The sequence below is a fragment of the Psittacula echo genome, assembly GCF_963264785.1.
Source record: "Psittacula echo genome assembly, chromosome: 1".
In the NCBI taxonomy this organism is placed as follows: Eukaryota; Metazoa; Chordata; class Aves; order Psittaciformes; family Psittacidae; genus Psittacula; species Psittacula echo.
The window spans coordinates 146312976-146330509 of NC_137735.1; the positions used below are offsets into that span (position 1 = coordinate 146312976).

The following is a 17534-nucleotide window of genomic DNA, read 5'->3' on the forward strand; positions in this document are numbered from 1 at the left end:
TCAAAGGTTTTTAACTCAGACCATTCTGCTTTGTTCATAGGATGAGGTATCTGCAAAGATGCATTGTATATAACAGATGGCTTGAGAGCAGCAGTTACAGTGACAATATCTTCTGGGGCTTCTATCCACAGGCAGGTTATAAAGTGATATTAGATCCTTTGTTTCAGACTGGAAAATGGTCTTTGCCTGTATTTAAACCTGTTAAAAGCGGTTACAAGCTATTGCTCCACAAAATTATAGTTCTGGTAACCCCTGTGATGCCTCCCGTTTACTGTATCCTGAAGTTATCCAAGGGTAGAGGCCACTTGTAGAATACAAAGTTGTAAAGCTGAAATGGGTCTTAAAAATAAATGGAGTAGCCCAGATATGAACAGAGTAAGAGGTGAAGAACAAAATATGAACATGATTAAGTTATCATCTGAAAAGGTCAGCTAGCTTTTTCAGTTGATATCAGTAGGGCTGTTTTACCAACAATGCCCTGTGCACATTTGTAAAAAAGCATTACCTATTAAAGGGAATTCCTGGAAACATTCTAAAAGCAAGTGTGTATACGCAGTGAAGTCCCATAGGAGTTCATCACACCAGCCAAACGAGCATAGGTCTTTTTCGAGAAGACATCAGAAGAGCCTAAATATAACACTGGTAGTTAAGCTGCTGCTTTCATGCCTGTTAAAAAGAAGAGTACAAAACCTGTTATTGTTACTAAGGGGGGGGTGGTCACTGAACTGGCAAGTTGAAGTTTTCTTGTGATTTTATTGCAGGAAACAAAGTTAATTTCTTTCTTTACATTCTTCTGGAAAAAAAAAAAATCTTTAACCTGTTAGCACTATTGCATAGTGCTATCTTAAGTCTGCATTAACAACATGGGTTTACATTAATTTGCTTAATATCAGTGGTGCTTGTTTTCACATTATGGACACCTGACCATGGGAACCTGGGTTAACACCACTTTATTAGCCTCCATATTGCCAATTTAAGTAGGCAGGCAATAATAAATATTGGGGTTGCTTTAGGATTTAAGAAGGGTGGGTGGTCATGGAAAAGAATGGTGAAAGTGTGTGGTCATTTAATATTATCTCTTACAAAGGAGATGAATTGTTAATGTGCTGTCATTTCAGATTTCTAGAAGAACTGTAGTAGTGGGGGAATTAAGACGACAATTAATGGCCACTGAGGAAGAAGACAGTTTATCATATTCTCCCCTGAATGTGACCACTGGAAATGATACATGCATCCTTTTTTACGCTAGTAATTTCAGCCTCAAAACCAGCAGTTCAGATTTTATAGATTTGACAAATGCAACATTTGTAACACGTACTGTGGATACTTCTTCCTCTGAGTGCTCAGACAGCAATACAACGTGAGTAGCACAAGAAATTTCGTATCATACGATGTGTGATTCTGAAAATTAATCAGAAATGATGCATGTCAAGTTAATATTAATTTTAATTTTCTCCTTCTAAAACATTCAAATTAAAAAAAAAAACAAAACCAAACCAAAACTAAATTGGATATTCTTAGAAGAAAAATACTGAGTCAAGACCACTAAAATTTTTCAGATGGAGTCCCTTATTTTCACAATTTTTTCCCTCTTACAGCCCTTACTTCTTTGTTGGTTTATATTGGTCCAAACATGTTTCCCTGTGCCCGATCTCACAATCACAGAAATCTCCACTGGCATTAGTGAGACCATAATTTCATTGTAAAATTCCCTTGAAGGGAAGTATTGCCAGTTACTGGGTAGTAATTCAGCTGGAAGTACATTAATGAAACATGATCTCTGTTTTCCTTTACTTTGAAGCACCTGCTCCTAGGTGAAAAAAAAAACCTGGAGAAGTATTCTTCTGTGTACTGATCCTTTGCTTTATGACTTTTGTAATTGCCTGTTGATTTAGAATATTCCCTCTACTTGAAATGTCACAATGATCTAATTAAAGCTGACTACTGTAACATTAAAAATCTGTTTCTTATACTTAGACTGTCATTAAAATATGCAAGGCCAGTGAATAGAATCAGCAGCCTAGAGATAAGGTAAGTTATGATTTATTCTTAAATAGACCTTTGTGATGTATAAACCCTGTTTGTAAATCAAGAGCAAAACAAGAAAAGGAGTTAAGTGAAAATTGTTTTGAAATTACAATTTGTTTTCTGTTCTGAAGAGTTACTATGCAGGAGAACAATAACACAATCTTCATGGAGAGAATTTATTAATATGCTCAGGTGGTGTAGGCAAACATACTTTAAGGTACTGGTATATGCATCATCCTGTTTTGCTAATAGAATGAGACAAAATCCTGTCTCAGGGAAATCTGACTGTGATTTGTAAGCAGTTCTAGGGGCTGAAGTCTGCTTGCATGGCCAGAGTATTTAGTCTGAATGGGGATTACCAGTGTATTCTGTAAGAGCTAGCTTATGGCTAAGAAGGGGTGCAAAACCTCATAATTTTCCTGCCTCAGGGATGGTGACAGGACCATGTTTCTCCTAACAGCAGAAGGGGGAAAATGAGTTAGGGAATGGGAAGACTTGGGATAAAATGATGAGTCAGCCATTAACCTAGCAGTGAACCTAGCAAGTGCACCAATAAACCATACCTCTGAGTGTCACAGCTACACATCTTTTAAATACCTCCAGGGATGGTGACTCAACCACTTCCCTGGGCAGCCTGTTCTAATGCTTGACAACCCTTTCTGTGAAGAAATTCTTCTTAATATCCAATCCAAACCTCCCCTGGAGCAACTTGAGGCCATTTCCTCTTGTCCTATTGCCTGTTAGATGAGAGAAGAGGCCAACACCCGGCTTGCTACAACCTCCTTTCAGGCAGTTGTAGAGAGCGATAAGGTCTCCCCTGATCCTCCTTTTCTCCAGACTAAACAACCTTGGTTCTCTCAGATGCTCCTCACAGGACTTGTGCTCTAGGACTTTCACCAGCTTTTTGCCCTTCTTTAGACATGCTCCAGCACCTCAATGTCTTTCTCACTTTGGGGCCCCCAATATAAGAATAGGACATGGACCTGTTGGACCAAGTCCAGAGGAGGCCATGAAGATTCTCAGAGGGCTGGAGCACCTCTCCTATGAAGAAAGGCTGAGAGAGTTGGGCTTGTTCAGCCTGGAGAAGAGAAGGCTCTGGGGAGACCTCAGAACAGCTTCCAGTACCTAAAGGGGGCCTACAAGAAATCTGGAGAGGAGCTTTTTACAAGGGCATGTAGAAATAGGACAAGGGGGAATGGCTTTAAACTGACAGAGAGGAGATTTAGATTAGATGCTAGGAAAAAATTCTTCACTATGAGGGTGGTGAGATACTGGAACAGGTTTCCCAGAGAAGCTGTGGCTGCCCCATCCCTGGAAGCGTTCAAGGCCAGGTTGGATGGGGCTTTGAGCAACCTGGTCTAGTGGAAGGGGATTTAGAACTTGATGATTCTTAGGGTCTCTTCCAGCTCTGACCGTTGTATAATTCTATGATTCTTGTAGTGAGGTGCCCCAAACTGAACTCAATATTTGAGGTTCAGCCTCACTGGTGCTGAGTACAGGGGAACAATCCCTTCCTTAGTCCTGCTGGCCACACTATCTCTGATACAAGCCATGGTGCTGTTGGCCTTCTTGGCCACAGGCTGGCTCATGTTCAGCCATTGTTGACCAACACCCCTAGATCCTTTTCTGCTAGAGATTTCCAGCCACTCTTCTCCAAGCCTGTAGCATTGCATGGGGTTATTGGGACCAAAGTGCAGGACCCAGCACTGAGCCTTGCTAAACCTCATACCATTGGCCACAGCCCATCGATCCAGCCTGTCCAGATCCCTCTGCAGAGCCTCCAGCAGATCGACACACCTGCTCAGTTTGGTGTTGTCTGCAAATATACTGAGGGTGCACTCAACTCTTTGTCCAGATCGTTGGTAAAGATATTTAACAGAACTGGCCCAAATATGCCACTCGTGACTGGTCACTAACTGGATTTTATCTCCATTCACCACCACTCTTTGAGAACTTGAAGTTGTTGCTCTCACTTGTGGATTCTAGGGATTGGGAAAATAGCTACTGCTGTTTGAGAGCTACCATATAGCTGCTGGTCCACAATCCTCAGTTCTTTCCTCAAGAGCAGGAACAACAGTTAAAATTATTTTCTTAAGCTCTGGCAAAAATAATGTGGCATGCTCTTGTCCCTTAGCCACATCTGCTAATTGCTTAAATTTATTTGGGAAGAACTTGGGCCAGAAAACTTGCATTGAAGTAAATTTAAGCATATAAGAGGATGAGCTAGATGTTTGCTTGGGCGTCAGAAAGACAAATGACTTTTGCCATCTAAAAATGTTTTTGACATCTTGAAAAAGAGAAATCGAAATCCAAGGAAACCAAAGAGAGGAAGACTAAAGTAATGTAGCAGGTAATCACAGCTTGAACAACATTTTGATAGGAGAGTAAAAGAGGCACGTGACATCAAGCTGGAAAGCACGAAGGAATAAATACCATTACTTAAACTGAGATTGAAGGACATTCGAGATTCAGGTAAAAGGACCCCTGGAAGGACTTGGGTTGAAGAGAATCAGTGATGAGTTTGACACTGTAATTAGAGTGCATATAGACACTTTCAGTCATCATCAGAGACCATGATATGCATCAAAACCCAAACATGCTTTGTTATTTAACATCTCCCCTCCACACCAAGCATCTAGAACTTTGTGAAAGAACACAATATACAGATAAGATTGCTTTTAGTATAGTATTTTTACCTGCTTTTGATTGATGTATTTAGCTGTGTCTTTAGTGATGGAGTCAATCATTTATTTTTTTCAGTACTGTAGTTTATCAAAGGGCATGCATTTCCCTGAGCACCACAGGGAATTAAGGAAAAATTTTGCTTGGATTCTATTAAAAAAATACTATTTTCCGACCAAAACTCTGCCCAAATTGGGTCTTTGCTTTTAGTCCAAGAGACAAAATACTGCTTTCTCTGGTGCTGCCCTGGTGCTTCTGTCTGCTGTCTGCCTCACTCTTGTACAGACAGACCCACCAAAACAGTGCCCTGGATTCTTATTCTGCATTTTTACTTATACTAGTGCAAGTCTTAGCTGCTCTCCTGTTATCTGGTTGCTTTCTACGTTTGTGCTGAATGTGACCATCGTCAGCATAGTACCACGCTTTCTAGTAAAATTTCAGTTCCAAGAAAAAATCTCAATCAAAAAGCACTTGAAAATCCTGCAGAGCATAACACTGTGCTGCAAAACTAGCAACCAAGTTAATTGATAGGTCTTAAAGGGGTTATTTTATTTAAAGTAGTCAACAGGTCTTGCTTAACTATAAAATAGGAAACTGCAGCCTTAGGATGCTCATACAGAAGCAAAATATTTTGGCAGTTGAAACATGTATCTTAGATCTTGATTGCTCCAGCAGGCATAATAAGATCAAATGTGATGTTAGTGCAGTGCTTGTGTATGAACTTAATGAGGGTTATTCAGACTTATGTTTAGTAGTTCGTATTCTAAAATCTTACCATTTTAATTAATTATTGGAAGAAAACTTTAATGTGGTCATGAATCTGAGGTGCATCTGAAGAGAAGAAATTTGAAGCAACTTTGCAGACACACTGCCTGTAAATTGAAAGAGAATATCAGTACAAAAGGTGAATGGTTCATGTTTTCTCCTATTCTGGAATGGTTTTTTTTACATCCTTTGAGCTTATTGTAGTAAAGGCAGAAATACTTACACAGTTTCTCTTGACTTGTGTCTACTCGAATACATTATAATTAAATACCAAAATGCATAAACAGCCCTTTGAAGCTGGGATAAGAAACTCAGGCTCCACAATAGGTGAGACTTGAAAAGAGTAGATGAAGTTTTGATCAATCTCATGACCAGCAAGTAATTAAGGAAGCATAGTCTGGCTGTGTTTTGCAGGAGAATTTGATTTACTCTGTTGGGCTAGGTGTGATCTAGTTTTTAATAGGCCCTCAGGGCACTTAGACACAAAAATACCTAAACTGATTATCTTTATGTATGACACAGGTGCTTAGCAATAAAAAATGGAAGAGGAAGAAGGTGAGGAGTGGCTTCCAGCAATCTTGGGCACCTACTGTGCATTGCCCTGCTTGTGAGAGGTGTTTGCTTCTGTATCACTTTTTTTTTAACTCTTTCCTTCACTTACTAAGCTGTCTTTATCTTGACCATGAGTTTTGTCATTTTTTACTATTTCTATTCTCCCTCCCTGCCCTGTTGCAATAGGGACTGAGCAAGCAGCTACATGGATGCTTGGCTGCTGGCTAGCATCAACCCATAAAACCTCAGAAGCCCTTATTAAAAAAACTTTCTGCTAAAGACACACCTTGTTATTTGTGCTGTTTTCTGTTGGATTATCTCTTGATTTAAGAGACAATTGCACCATTTTAGGCCTTTGTTAAGTACCATAATACAATATTGCATGGTGTATCATGCAAATAATAAGATATGCTCAACACAAACAGAACAACCCAGCGATCTTTTCAAGATTCAGGAACACTTTATTCATCTTGTTTATCTCAGCATGTCTATTGTCAAGAGCTTCTAAAATGCACAGAGATACATTGCAGCCTCTGTTTTCCCTTTCTGTTTCACTTTGATTACATTTCTTGTTCAGGATGACTCCTGGGTAAGATTACAGTCTGCCTCAATAAACAGCACACAAGCAGGTCAAAGACATGGGAAGGAACAGAGCTTAGAGCCCTGCCTGCCTTTTTTCTGCCTTAAAAGGCCATTTACTGAGGTGTAAGAGAGCATCCTTTGAAGACAGAAAGTTATGCTAGAGAGGACCAAGCTTTAATAGCTTGTTGTGGTTTAAGCCCAGCTGACAACCCAGAACCATGCAGCTGCTTGCTCACTCCCCCCACCCCACCCCTCTCCCCCTTCCGGAGGGATGGGGAGGAGAATCGAAAGAACGTAACTCCCACGGGTTGAGATAAAAACAGTCCGGTAACTAAGGTATAACACAAATCACTACTGCTACCACCAATAATAATAATGATAAGGGAAATAACAAGGGAAGAGAATACAACTGCTCACCACCCGCAGATTGATACCCAGCCCAACCTGAGCAGTGATCTAGCCCTTCCAGGTAACTGCACCCAGTTTATACAGTGGGCATGACGTGCCATGGTATGGAATACCTCTTTGGCTAGTTTGGGTTAGGTGTTCTGTCTCTGCTTCCTCCCGGCTTCCCCTCCTCCCTGACAGAGCGTGAGACTCAGAAAGTCCTTGGTCAGAGTAAACATTACCGAGCAGCAACTAAAAACATCGGTATTATCAGCACTGTTCTCAGTCAAAAACACAGCACTGCACTACCTACTAAGAAGGAGAAAAATGATTGTTAACTGCTGAACCCAGGACATAGCTAAAGTTATTCATCAGTAAAAGAGGCTCAAAATTCCAGAGCGTGAGCTGGATCCAGAGCCTACTGTTACCACCATGTCATGGTTTAACTCCAGCTGGCAACTAAATACCATGCAGCTGCTCACTCACTCCCTGTGCCCCTGTGGTGAGATGGAGGGGAGAATGAGAAAGTGGCAAAACTGGTGGGTTGAGATAAGAACAGTTTAGTAATTGAAATAAAATAATAACAATATAACAACAATAATAATAATAAGTAGTAGTAGCAACAAAAAGGATCTGGAGAGAGAGAGGAATAAAACCCGAGAGGAAAAAAGAAAGAATGATGAACAGTACAGCTGCTCACCGCCCACTGACCAATGCCCAGCCTGACCTGAGCAGTGATTGGTCCCTTCCGTGTGACTCTCCCCCAGTTTATATACTGGGAATGATGTGCTGTGGTATAGAATACCCCTTTGGCTGGTTTGGGTCAGGTGTTCTGTCTCTGCTCCCTCCTGGCTTCTTGTCAGGTGTTCTGTCTCTGCTCCCTCCTGGCTTCTTGTGCCCCTCCTCACTTGGCAGAGCACAAGAGACTGAAAAGTCCTTGATATTTACCCTGAAAGGGTAAGTGCTACTTAGCAACAATTCAAACATTGGTGTGTTATCAGCATTATTCTCACACTAAATCAAAAACAAAGCACTGTACCAGCTACTAGGATGAAAATAAACTCTATCCCAGCTGAAACAAGGACACACCACTAATCTACAACTTTGTGATAGTCATATCCCACCTCCTACTAGCAGCGGCAATAGCTGCTTCATCCCATGCAAAGAGCTGCCATCTCCTTCTTCCTTTCTCTAGCAAGAGCATCAGTCCCATTCATTCTCCTGCACTTGCCACTGATAGGTGAGCTGTTAGGGAGTGGTCGTGCAGTGTTCCTGGTTGTGCTAGTTTTAGAAAAGTGAGCTACTGCCGCAGCAGGGAGCAGTGGGCAGTAGTGTTTCCTGGAAGAAGCATCATGTCAGTTCTCTCAGCAGCTGAAGACATCCAGCTGTTCAAGCACCTGTCTGTCATCTTCTCTGGGAAAAAGTGTCAAAGTGAATAGAAATGCAGAGCATTAGTATTTACTTATACTGATAAGTACTTGACTGTTGTTGCTTATAACATGTACAGAATAGAACTGATCCAAAACACGTTTTAAAGTCTTTTACCCAACGGTGGTGTTTCTCTTTGAATCTTTGACACAGTAGTAATTCCTGCTAGTTCCTTTTCTTGAAATATTTCTCTTTGTAATGAATAGGTGCATGAGATGGTGATCAGTCCCAGGTGATGGCAGTTAGAGTTCATATGGCTATCTGGCACAAAAGGAGTCAGGCCTGATATTTAGTATGAATACAGCGTTTCTCACAAAAGCCAAGGCATTTTCAGTTCTGCAGATAAAATCTTTTTAACTAATCCTCCCTTTGTCATTCATTTGATATATTGTGCTCATTCTATTTGCTACCTACTCATCTGAGAAAATATTAAACTAAATGAAGTAATTCTATTGCTTTTTATTGTTTGAATGGCTTTTTTATCGTTTACTGAATTATAGTTGTACTGGTTAAGCATGTGCTTGTTGGAGGCTGTTCACTCGCAGTTGTTTGGAAAAATGCTAAGGATAAAAGCCTGTGTTATTAAGTTAAGCATGCTCAACTAGTTAACTAATTAGAATGCTAATCCTCATAAACTTGCAAGTAACATAAAATTTTAGTCTCTGGTGCAATATGAAGAGAAAGCATTCTCCACATATGGATTTCATCAGTTCCAGTGCACAAGTCCATGGGACCTGATGAAATTCATCAGCGGCTCCTGAGGGAGCTGGCAAATGAAGTTGCTAAGCCACTGTCCATCACATTTGAAAAATCATGGCAGTCAGGTGAAGTTCCCAATGACTGGAAAAAGGGAAATATAACCCCCATTTTCAAGAAGGGGAAAATGGATGACCTGGGGAACTACAGTCCCTGAGACCAGTCAGTCTCACCTCTGTGCCTGGCAAAATCTTGGAGCAGATTCTCCTGGAAGAAATGCTAAGGCACATGAAAGAACACAAGGTGCTTCATGACAGCCAGCATGGCTTCACTAAGGAGAAATCCTGCCTGACCAATTTGGTGGTCTTCTATGATGGGGCTATGGAACTAACGGACAGAGGTAGAGCAGTTGGTGTCATCTACCTGGATTTGTGCAAAGCCTTTGACACTGTCCCACATGACATCCTTGTCTCTAAATTGGAGAGACATCAATTTGATGGGTGGACCACTTGGTGGATAAAGAACTGGCTGGATGGCCGTACGCAAAGAGTTGTGGTCAATGGCTCAATGTCCGGCTGGAGACCGGTAACGAGTGGTGTCCCTCAGGGACTGGTGTTGGGACCGGTCTTGCTCAACATCTCTGTGGGTGACATGGACAGTGGGATTGAGTGCGCCCTCAGCAAGTTTGCAGATGACACCAAGCTGTGTGGTTCGGTTGATACGCCAGAGCGAAGGGATGCCATCCAGAGGGACCTCGACATGCTTGTGAGGTGGGCTGATGTCAACCTTAAGAAGTTTAAGCATGACAAGTGCAAGGTCCTACACCTGGGTGGGAGCAATCCCAGGCACAGCTACAGGTTGGGCAGAGAAGAGATTCAGAGAAGCTCTGTGGAGAAGGACTTGGGGGTGTTGGTCGATGAGAAAATGAACATGAGCCGGCTTCAGTGTGTGCTCGCAGCCCAGAAAGCCAACTGTATCCTGGGCTGCATCAAAAGAAGTGTGACCAGCAGGTCGAAGGAGGTGATCCTGCCCCTCTACTCTGCTCTCATGAGGCCTCACTTGGAGTATTGTGTGCAGTTCTGGTGTCCTCAACATAAAAAGGACATGGAACTGTTGGAACAAGTGCAGAGGAGGGCCACGAGGATGATCAGGGGACTGGAGCACCTCCCATATGGAGACAGGCTGAGAAAGTTGGGGCTGTTCAGCCTGGAGAAGGCTGCGTGGAGACCTCATAGCAACCTTCCAGTATCTGAAGGGGGCCTATAGGGATGCTGGGAATGGATTCTTCATTAGGGACTGTAGTGATAGGACAAGGGGTAACAGGTTAAACAGGGGAAGTTTAGATTGGATATAAGGAAGAAAGTTTTTACTGAGAGGGTGGTGAGGCAGTGAAATGCTTTGCCCAAGGAAGTTGTGAATGCTCCATCCCTGGCAGTGTTCAAGGCTGGGTTAAACAGAGCCTTTGGTGACATGGTTTAGTGTGAGGTGTCCCTGCCCATGGTAGGGTGGTTGGAACTTAATGATCTTAAGGTCCTTTACAACCCTAACTATTCTGTGATTCTGTGGAGGTCACTTTAGATTGTACTCACATACATAATCTTATAAAACTTGTTTGTTCGTATGGTAAGTCTCTGAAAAATTTCCTCATTTGCCACTTTTCTTATCTGCTCAGCAAAAATCAGAGTACACCCAGCATCTGTAGTTGGCACAAACATTTAAGTCAACTTTTCTGTGCTTAAAACTGGCCTTCAGCTACTGCCTGTAGCATTGTACTGAGACATGATGGAAATTCTGTTCAGACTGGGCTCTATATCAGATGCCTTTCTTCTAGGAATTAACATCTAAGTTAATACATGTTTTAATTTTGTGGCTTTTTCACTATAGCAATGGAATATTTTCCATAAATATATGTGAATGTGTGCTAGATGAAATGGAAATGTGTTTTTTTTTTTTGTTTTCCCTGATGCTGAATGTTTCACTTTCAGCTGAATGTTGTATGGAAAGAGCTGTTTAGGATTAAAATGTAAGGAATGCAGTAGAGCAAAACATCCTTTTCTCATCTGAATGACACATTGAGTTCTAGGATTCCTTTTAAGCATTTTGAAATCCTTGAGGATTCGAAAGTCCTATGAATCAAAAGCTCCTAAGGTGCATTGTGTTGAATTTAGACTCTATGTTGTGCTACTGAAAACAACTGATTTGAACAAGTAAGCAATATCCTACAACAGAGAATATTGTCTATACACATGTACCCTACAGACCAGAAAATATTCTATATTGTGCTATATTTATAGATGGCTGCTTATTTTTCAAACCTGTCATAATTTCATCTGTTATCCCAAATTTTAAAATCCATATACAATGTTGCCCACTGTGGATAAGCAGAATAATTCATTTTGTAGCAAGCCTCTTTTATTGCTAAAACATTCCTTTTCTAAATTCTTTGTGGTTATCAACAAGCAAAAATAAAAAATCTTCCACAATACATTCATAGACCAAGTAAGGTTAAAGTATTAATCAGCATACAATAAGGAGAAAATTTTATCCTATCCTTATGAGATAACTTGAATACTTCAAAGTAACTGAGTAAAAAGTGGTCAAGACCAGGATGTAGACCTGATCTGTAAAGGATCGGGATATATTTCTGGATGTTCCCAACTATTTCTGTTTCAGAACATTTATCTGGGAGGTGTTCAGGCTGCAATGGTAATAACATATATATAAAGCCCATGATTATAAACTACTGGAAACAGCTGCAATACCACACATAGACAGACCTTTTCACAATGAGAAAATAGTTATTTGTGCCTAACCCACTATGGGATCGCGACTAGAGGTGATGACCCCTCCCTATCCTCCAGTGAGAGAAAACTGTCTTCCACTGCAAATTCAGACGTTTGTGAAGGAAATTGCCATTTAGACATCTGAGCCAAGTAAAAATTGCAATGAAAAATCAGAATGGTTATCATGCCTGCACCTATCATAAAACCAATTTTCAGAAAACCTCATAAAATGTTTATTGAGAGCCACTGCAGGCCGACTGACAGTCTCTCAGGTTCTGCTCCATTGATGATAAACTGTTGTGGTAACTGCTGAAACACTGCACTGGCAAAGGCCCTTGAATGAAATGGCATTTGCTTCTTGCCTGTCAGAGCTATGGAAAGCTGTGCTTGTGAGACGAAACTGTAAGTAGTAAAAGCATATTCACAGAATCTCTTCATTTATGAGCAATCCTAATGACATGGGGGGCCAAGCTAAGATACCAACTGTGATGTTTGCAGCTAGCAATAGTGAACTTTTATCTACCACCAGTACTTTATCAAATGAATACTAACTTTTTCCTTCTGTCATTTTGACTTTTTTTCCCCTTCTGTTTTCTTTGTAGGTTTTTAATGACCAACAAGTTCTATGAAGGCTCAGCTAGAAACTGGTCCACTTTAGATTCAGTTGAGATTGTACAAGATGGAGAAAAGTTTGCTAAATTTGATGTTTCTGTCATCTCTGCTCCTGCAGAGTATTCATCTCATTGTCAGCTGGTGGGAACAAGCAATCTTTATCCTGCAAGGCTTGTTCCATCCAACGATGAGGCAAAAAACTGGGATGTTTTCATTTCCACGTTGCAAGTGAGTACACATTGCCATTTCAGAGATGATTTCAAGGACTATTACTTGCTATTGTAGGTGCTGAACAGCACACATTCATAATGCCTTTACTTTCATTTCAGTTTGAAGGAAAACGTAAAAGAGAAGTTATTCCCCCTAGGTGATCCATTCAATAAAGCGGTAAAAAGGATGCCAGTCGCTGAACATGGAAGCACAGTTTTGAAAAACAGAAAACAGTGATGTAGTCCACAGAAAAGAAAAACCAATAAACCCAAATGTACTTAAGCAGGCAAAGAATGACTAAGTCCACATGTCTGTTTAATAAGTTGGGCTGCTATGGGGAAATATGGGCCTCCTAGGTAAGTGGCTTCATGCTACTTACTTTGGTTTTATTTGAATTCTTTGTACTTTGTTTACCTAGGAAACTACAGCTTAGTGTAGAGGGACATGGTACCTGCACAGTGAAGCCTTGCATAACTTATTCCAAGGCAAGGCTGAACTGATACAGACTTTCACTTTAGTTCTGGAGCTATATATGTCACTAGCACCTAATGAACTTCTGTGGGATGTTGTCTAGGAGTGCCTATAGCCTTGGATGTCACCACTCATAGCTGTACACTACCAAAACTGCTCCGGTTCTGGTGCAGTTTTTTGTTGGTTTCATTGTTGTTACAAGAATGGTTGTTCTGCCATTATACCTTTTATCCTTTCGAGGATCTCAGAATCACCTATGAGCTGAAAGAGAAGGCTGCCACCAAAAGCACTGCTTTTCTTTAGTATGTGTCATAGTGGTTTAGAGTACACTTTGTTGCTAAGAAAAACTGCCAAAACCTTTCAAATCAAGAATATTATGATTCTTTGTGGCTCAAATATTTCTAAGTTCAAAAATCAGATGTTCAGTGTACACTTAAGAGCCATGAAAACAACAGATTTTACTTGAAGGCTTTGTCAAAGCTCAAATGGTGAAAGAAGTCCATTCAAAAAAATATTTTTAAAATTAACAGGAAATGCAGACCAGTGTAACCATGACAAATGATGCTGCTCCAAACACTAAAATTAAAACTTCCTCAGTATGGGAGTCTCTGTCCAAAAAGCTTTTACATTCATAAAAACTAGAGAATCACATGTAAGTATTTTTAGCTTTTCTATAGATAGAAATGCTGCTGGAAGTCACATTTTTATCTCCCACCTGGAATCTAACACCCCCACAGAAATGATAAAACTTCAGAAAAACAATAAGAGAACCCCGCATATATTTCATCTCATGCCTAGAAGTAGACAGAGCATTTTAAGAATGTACAAATAAAGCTTTCACCTCAAAGGTGTAATTTTGTAAATTCTGTAAGCATAATCCTGCTTCAGAAAAACCCCAATGAAATCACAATAGGATTGATATAATAAAATTCAGTATTTCTGCCTCTAAATCAGAAGTGATAAAACTTTCTAAACCAAATATACCTGCTAAGTGCTTCAGAGAGTTCTTGTATATGTCATAACAAGTTCATGACTCCTATTCACATTATCTGTTGTTAAAGTCGTGGCTTAACAAGCAAAGGCTTTGGTAATCACCTGTATTCTCTAAAACTATGCAAACAGTTATCCAACCCAAAAGCTTATTTTCTGTAATCCTGCTTTAATAAGAAGTCTGACTGCCTATAGTGAAAACAGGCAGTCTTTGCAAGTTAGCTACCATGATCTGACTTGGAAAGATTCTTCTAAAAGGCCCAGAGATGTTTTGGACTGCTAAAATTGTCTTCACCTCCACAGTACCAAATAGCCCTTAATTCTCCATATGATAATAGTTTTATTAATCAGCCTTCTGGAAAGTATAGACATCGGTCTTAACACACATGTACACATTAACTTGAGGTGCTTGAGCCATGAATGAACTGAAACCCAGACTGCTTACCAGTGTAGCAAGGTGTGCAAGCCGAAAAATAAGTTCTTCAGTGTTTGTACGAACACCTTTCCTAGAAATTAAAACTTCTTTTTCTTAGCATGCCAAGCATAGAGCAATCATGGAATGGGAAAAGTAGAAATCCATGATCTACTTCCTTGCTTACTGCCTGGTGGGGGAAGTGATTTAAATAAAATAATCACTTTATTATATTATTCTATGATATTTTGTAGAAAATAGTCAGTTTTAAGGTCTTGTTTCTTTACTGGTGGATTTATGATACTTGGTGCTTTCCTTAGGCAGACATTTCAAATAATCTGCAAATGCAGAAGAATCCCAGTCTTCTTTTTTTTTTTTTTTTTTAATCTAAAATTATTTAAGAAAGATTAATTCTTTCCTTTCATCATTTGCTTTCACCAGTTAGATTTCCTTTCTTCTGAAGGAATTGTTGCCTATGTCATTAGGTGCATGTGTGTAGAGGGGAGAATGTCTTGCCTTTCTTCATAATTTTTCTAATCCTTTGACTGGATTTATGAAAATTTTTAGAAGGATAATGGTCTCAAAGGCATTTCTTCTGCTGATACTTCTTGCGAAGGTGATGGCTAAGCAGAGAACAGGTCCCCAGATTAGTTCATTTTTCTGAGGAAAGTAATATGGTTGTGGCAGACCTCAAAAATCCAGCCAAAGGAGAGATATTACAGATTTTTCTAACTGCTGGAAAAGCTTACATGGGTTTCATATGTTAACAAACAGATCCCGCACCTCAATAAAACAAGTCCTCTCTCATGTTTTCAAGTCTCTGATGTCTAAGGAGGGGGAAGAAAGGTTTCACAACTGTTTTCTCTTTGAACTTTCACCAAAACTCAACCCAAAAAGTCATCTTCATTAGATGCATTTTAAAGTAGGTTTCAGGAGTTCATCTTGTCAAGGAAGTTAATAGGTAAAAAACTCAGGGGATTTCAATAAATCTTAAGCTCGCAGGGTTGGTGGCTTAACTCTCATGCTTTTGAGAGCTTTGAGTTTCCTGGTTCTTAAATGGTCATTGAGCAATACTGACCATATGTGCCCTTTGGGACTTTACCTAAAAGTAACACACATTTCTGAAGTGGGAAACCTTCTTGCAAACAAATGAATTCTGCATCTTTAAATTTCCTGGGTGAAAAGGGGATCTGGAAAATTATTATGCAAGGGATTTGATTCTCACTCTTTTTAAGTGAGTAGACTGTGAGTGGTGATTAACAGGTGTGTTTTTTGTAACTATCACATGTATCCTGAAAGTAAGGCCTACTCTTCATGCTTAATTGCACTAATCTGTCTACCTTTCTTCATTTTCAGATTCAAGGCTTCAACATTGAAAACAACCAGTTTTCCTATGCAAGTGACTGTACAGGTTTCTTCACTCCTGGGATCTGGATGGGCTTGGTGACATCTATAGTTTTATTGTGGATCCTGGCATATGGAATCCATATGATCATGCAGCTCACGACAAACAGCAGATTTGATGATCCCAAAGGTCCATCTCTGTCAGTTCCTCAGACAGAATAGCCATGAATTAACTTAATGCTGCTATGGCTTTTTCTGATCTGATATTTATGATTTTTATAACCTTTCTGCTTCATAATATGTGTAACCCAAAAATATAGCATAGCAGAAAGAGATAATTACCCTACATATAAAAAGGATCCTTATGCTTGGCAACGATAATAATTCTACTTGTTATTATCATAATTTATTAACAACTATCTGTGTTAAGGATCTGAGGCGAGGCTGTAGAGGTCATTAGTCTATCTGGCTATTAGACTGTTACAAACTGCCTTCAGGTTAACTATTATTGACAAAGAAAGGATATCACAACAGAGATAAATGGGAAGAATGAATCACTTATTTGATAGGAAATTATATATTGAAACTACTGATCTCTCTAAAGCCTCTTTAGTAAGGATGTCATGTTGATGCTATATCTTAAGAAGGCTGAACTATGTCTTGTCATTTTTTTCTCTTGATAAAACAATTCATTAATGTACAGAAATAATAAAGTATAAGCCACTACACAAATGGTCTTGAAAAGTGTTTTCAAAGTACATCACTTTATTCAGATGTGGTATCATAAATGAGTGTGGGTAGATTAAGGTTTAGGTTCCTTCTAATGTTGCCTTCTGCCTGTGAGAATTACATTGAGTAACACTAACTCATGTATTCAATTTAGCCATGGACAGCTGATGGAGTTGCTCATCAAGATCGGTCCTTGTCCAATCTGGTCACAAAATTGTATTTGGTGTCATGGTAGTGAATGCCACTTTTCAAGCTCATAACCAAGTATGATTTAACATGCCAGCACAGACAGCATCTCAACAAAGATAAGATGATTTTCTTAGCAGCCCTCCTTTTCCAGGTATTTTTGGAATAGCGTTGTGGTTTAAGCCCAGTCAGCAACTCGGCCACGCAGCCGCTCGCTCACTCCCCCCCCGCTTCCTCCACCCCTCTCCCAGAGGGATGGGGAGGAGAATCGAAAGAACGTAACTCCCACGGGTTGAGATAAGAACAGTCCAGTAACTAAGGTATAACACAAATCACTACTGCTACCACCAATAATAATAATGATAAGAGAAATAACAAGGGAAGAGAATGCAACCGCTCACCACCCGCCAATCGATACCCAGCCCGACCGAGCAGTGATCTCACCCTTCCGGGTAACTGCACCCAGTTTGTACAGTGGGCATGCTTGCTGTGGTATGGAATACCTCTTTGGTTAGTTTGGGTTAGGTGTTCTGTCTCTGCTTCTTCCTGGCTTCCCCTCCTCCCTGACAGAGCGTGAGACTCAGAAAGTCCTTGGTCAGAGTAAACATTACCGAGCAGCAACTGAAAACATCAGTGTTACCAGTGCTGTTCCCAGACGAAAAGTCAAAAACATAGCA

The 17534-nt window shown here is 40.2% G+C and overlaps 1 protein-coding gene across 1 annotated transcript in view; it reads left to right on the forward strand.

Moving 5' to 3' along the window:
• The window catches only part of ATP6AP1 (ATPase H+ transporting accessory protein 1), a gene marked incomplete at both ends in the record, with an annotated part of 55180 nt that extends 39016 nt beyond the window's left edge, over positions 1–16164 (forward strand). Inside the window, 4 exons of the mRNA XM_080634594.1 lie at positions 1119–1360; positions 1978–2031; positions 12506–12743; positions 15955–16164. Coding sequence (XP_080490720.1) covers positions 1119–1360; positions 1978–2031; positions 12506–12743; positions 15955–16164 — 744 coding nt within the window. The remainder of the gene's footprint in view (positions 1–1118; positions 1361–1977; positions 2032–12505; positions 12744–15954) is intronic.
• Between the last annotated feature and the right edge of the window lie 1370 nt (positions 16165–17534).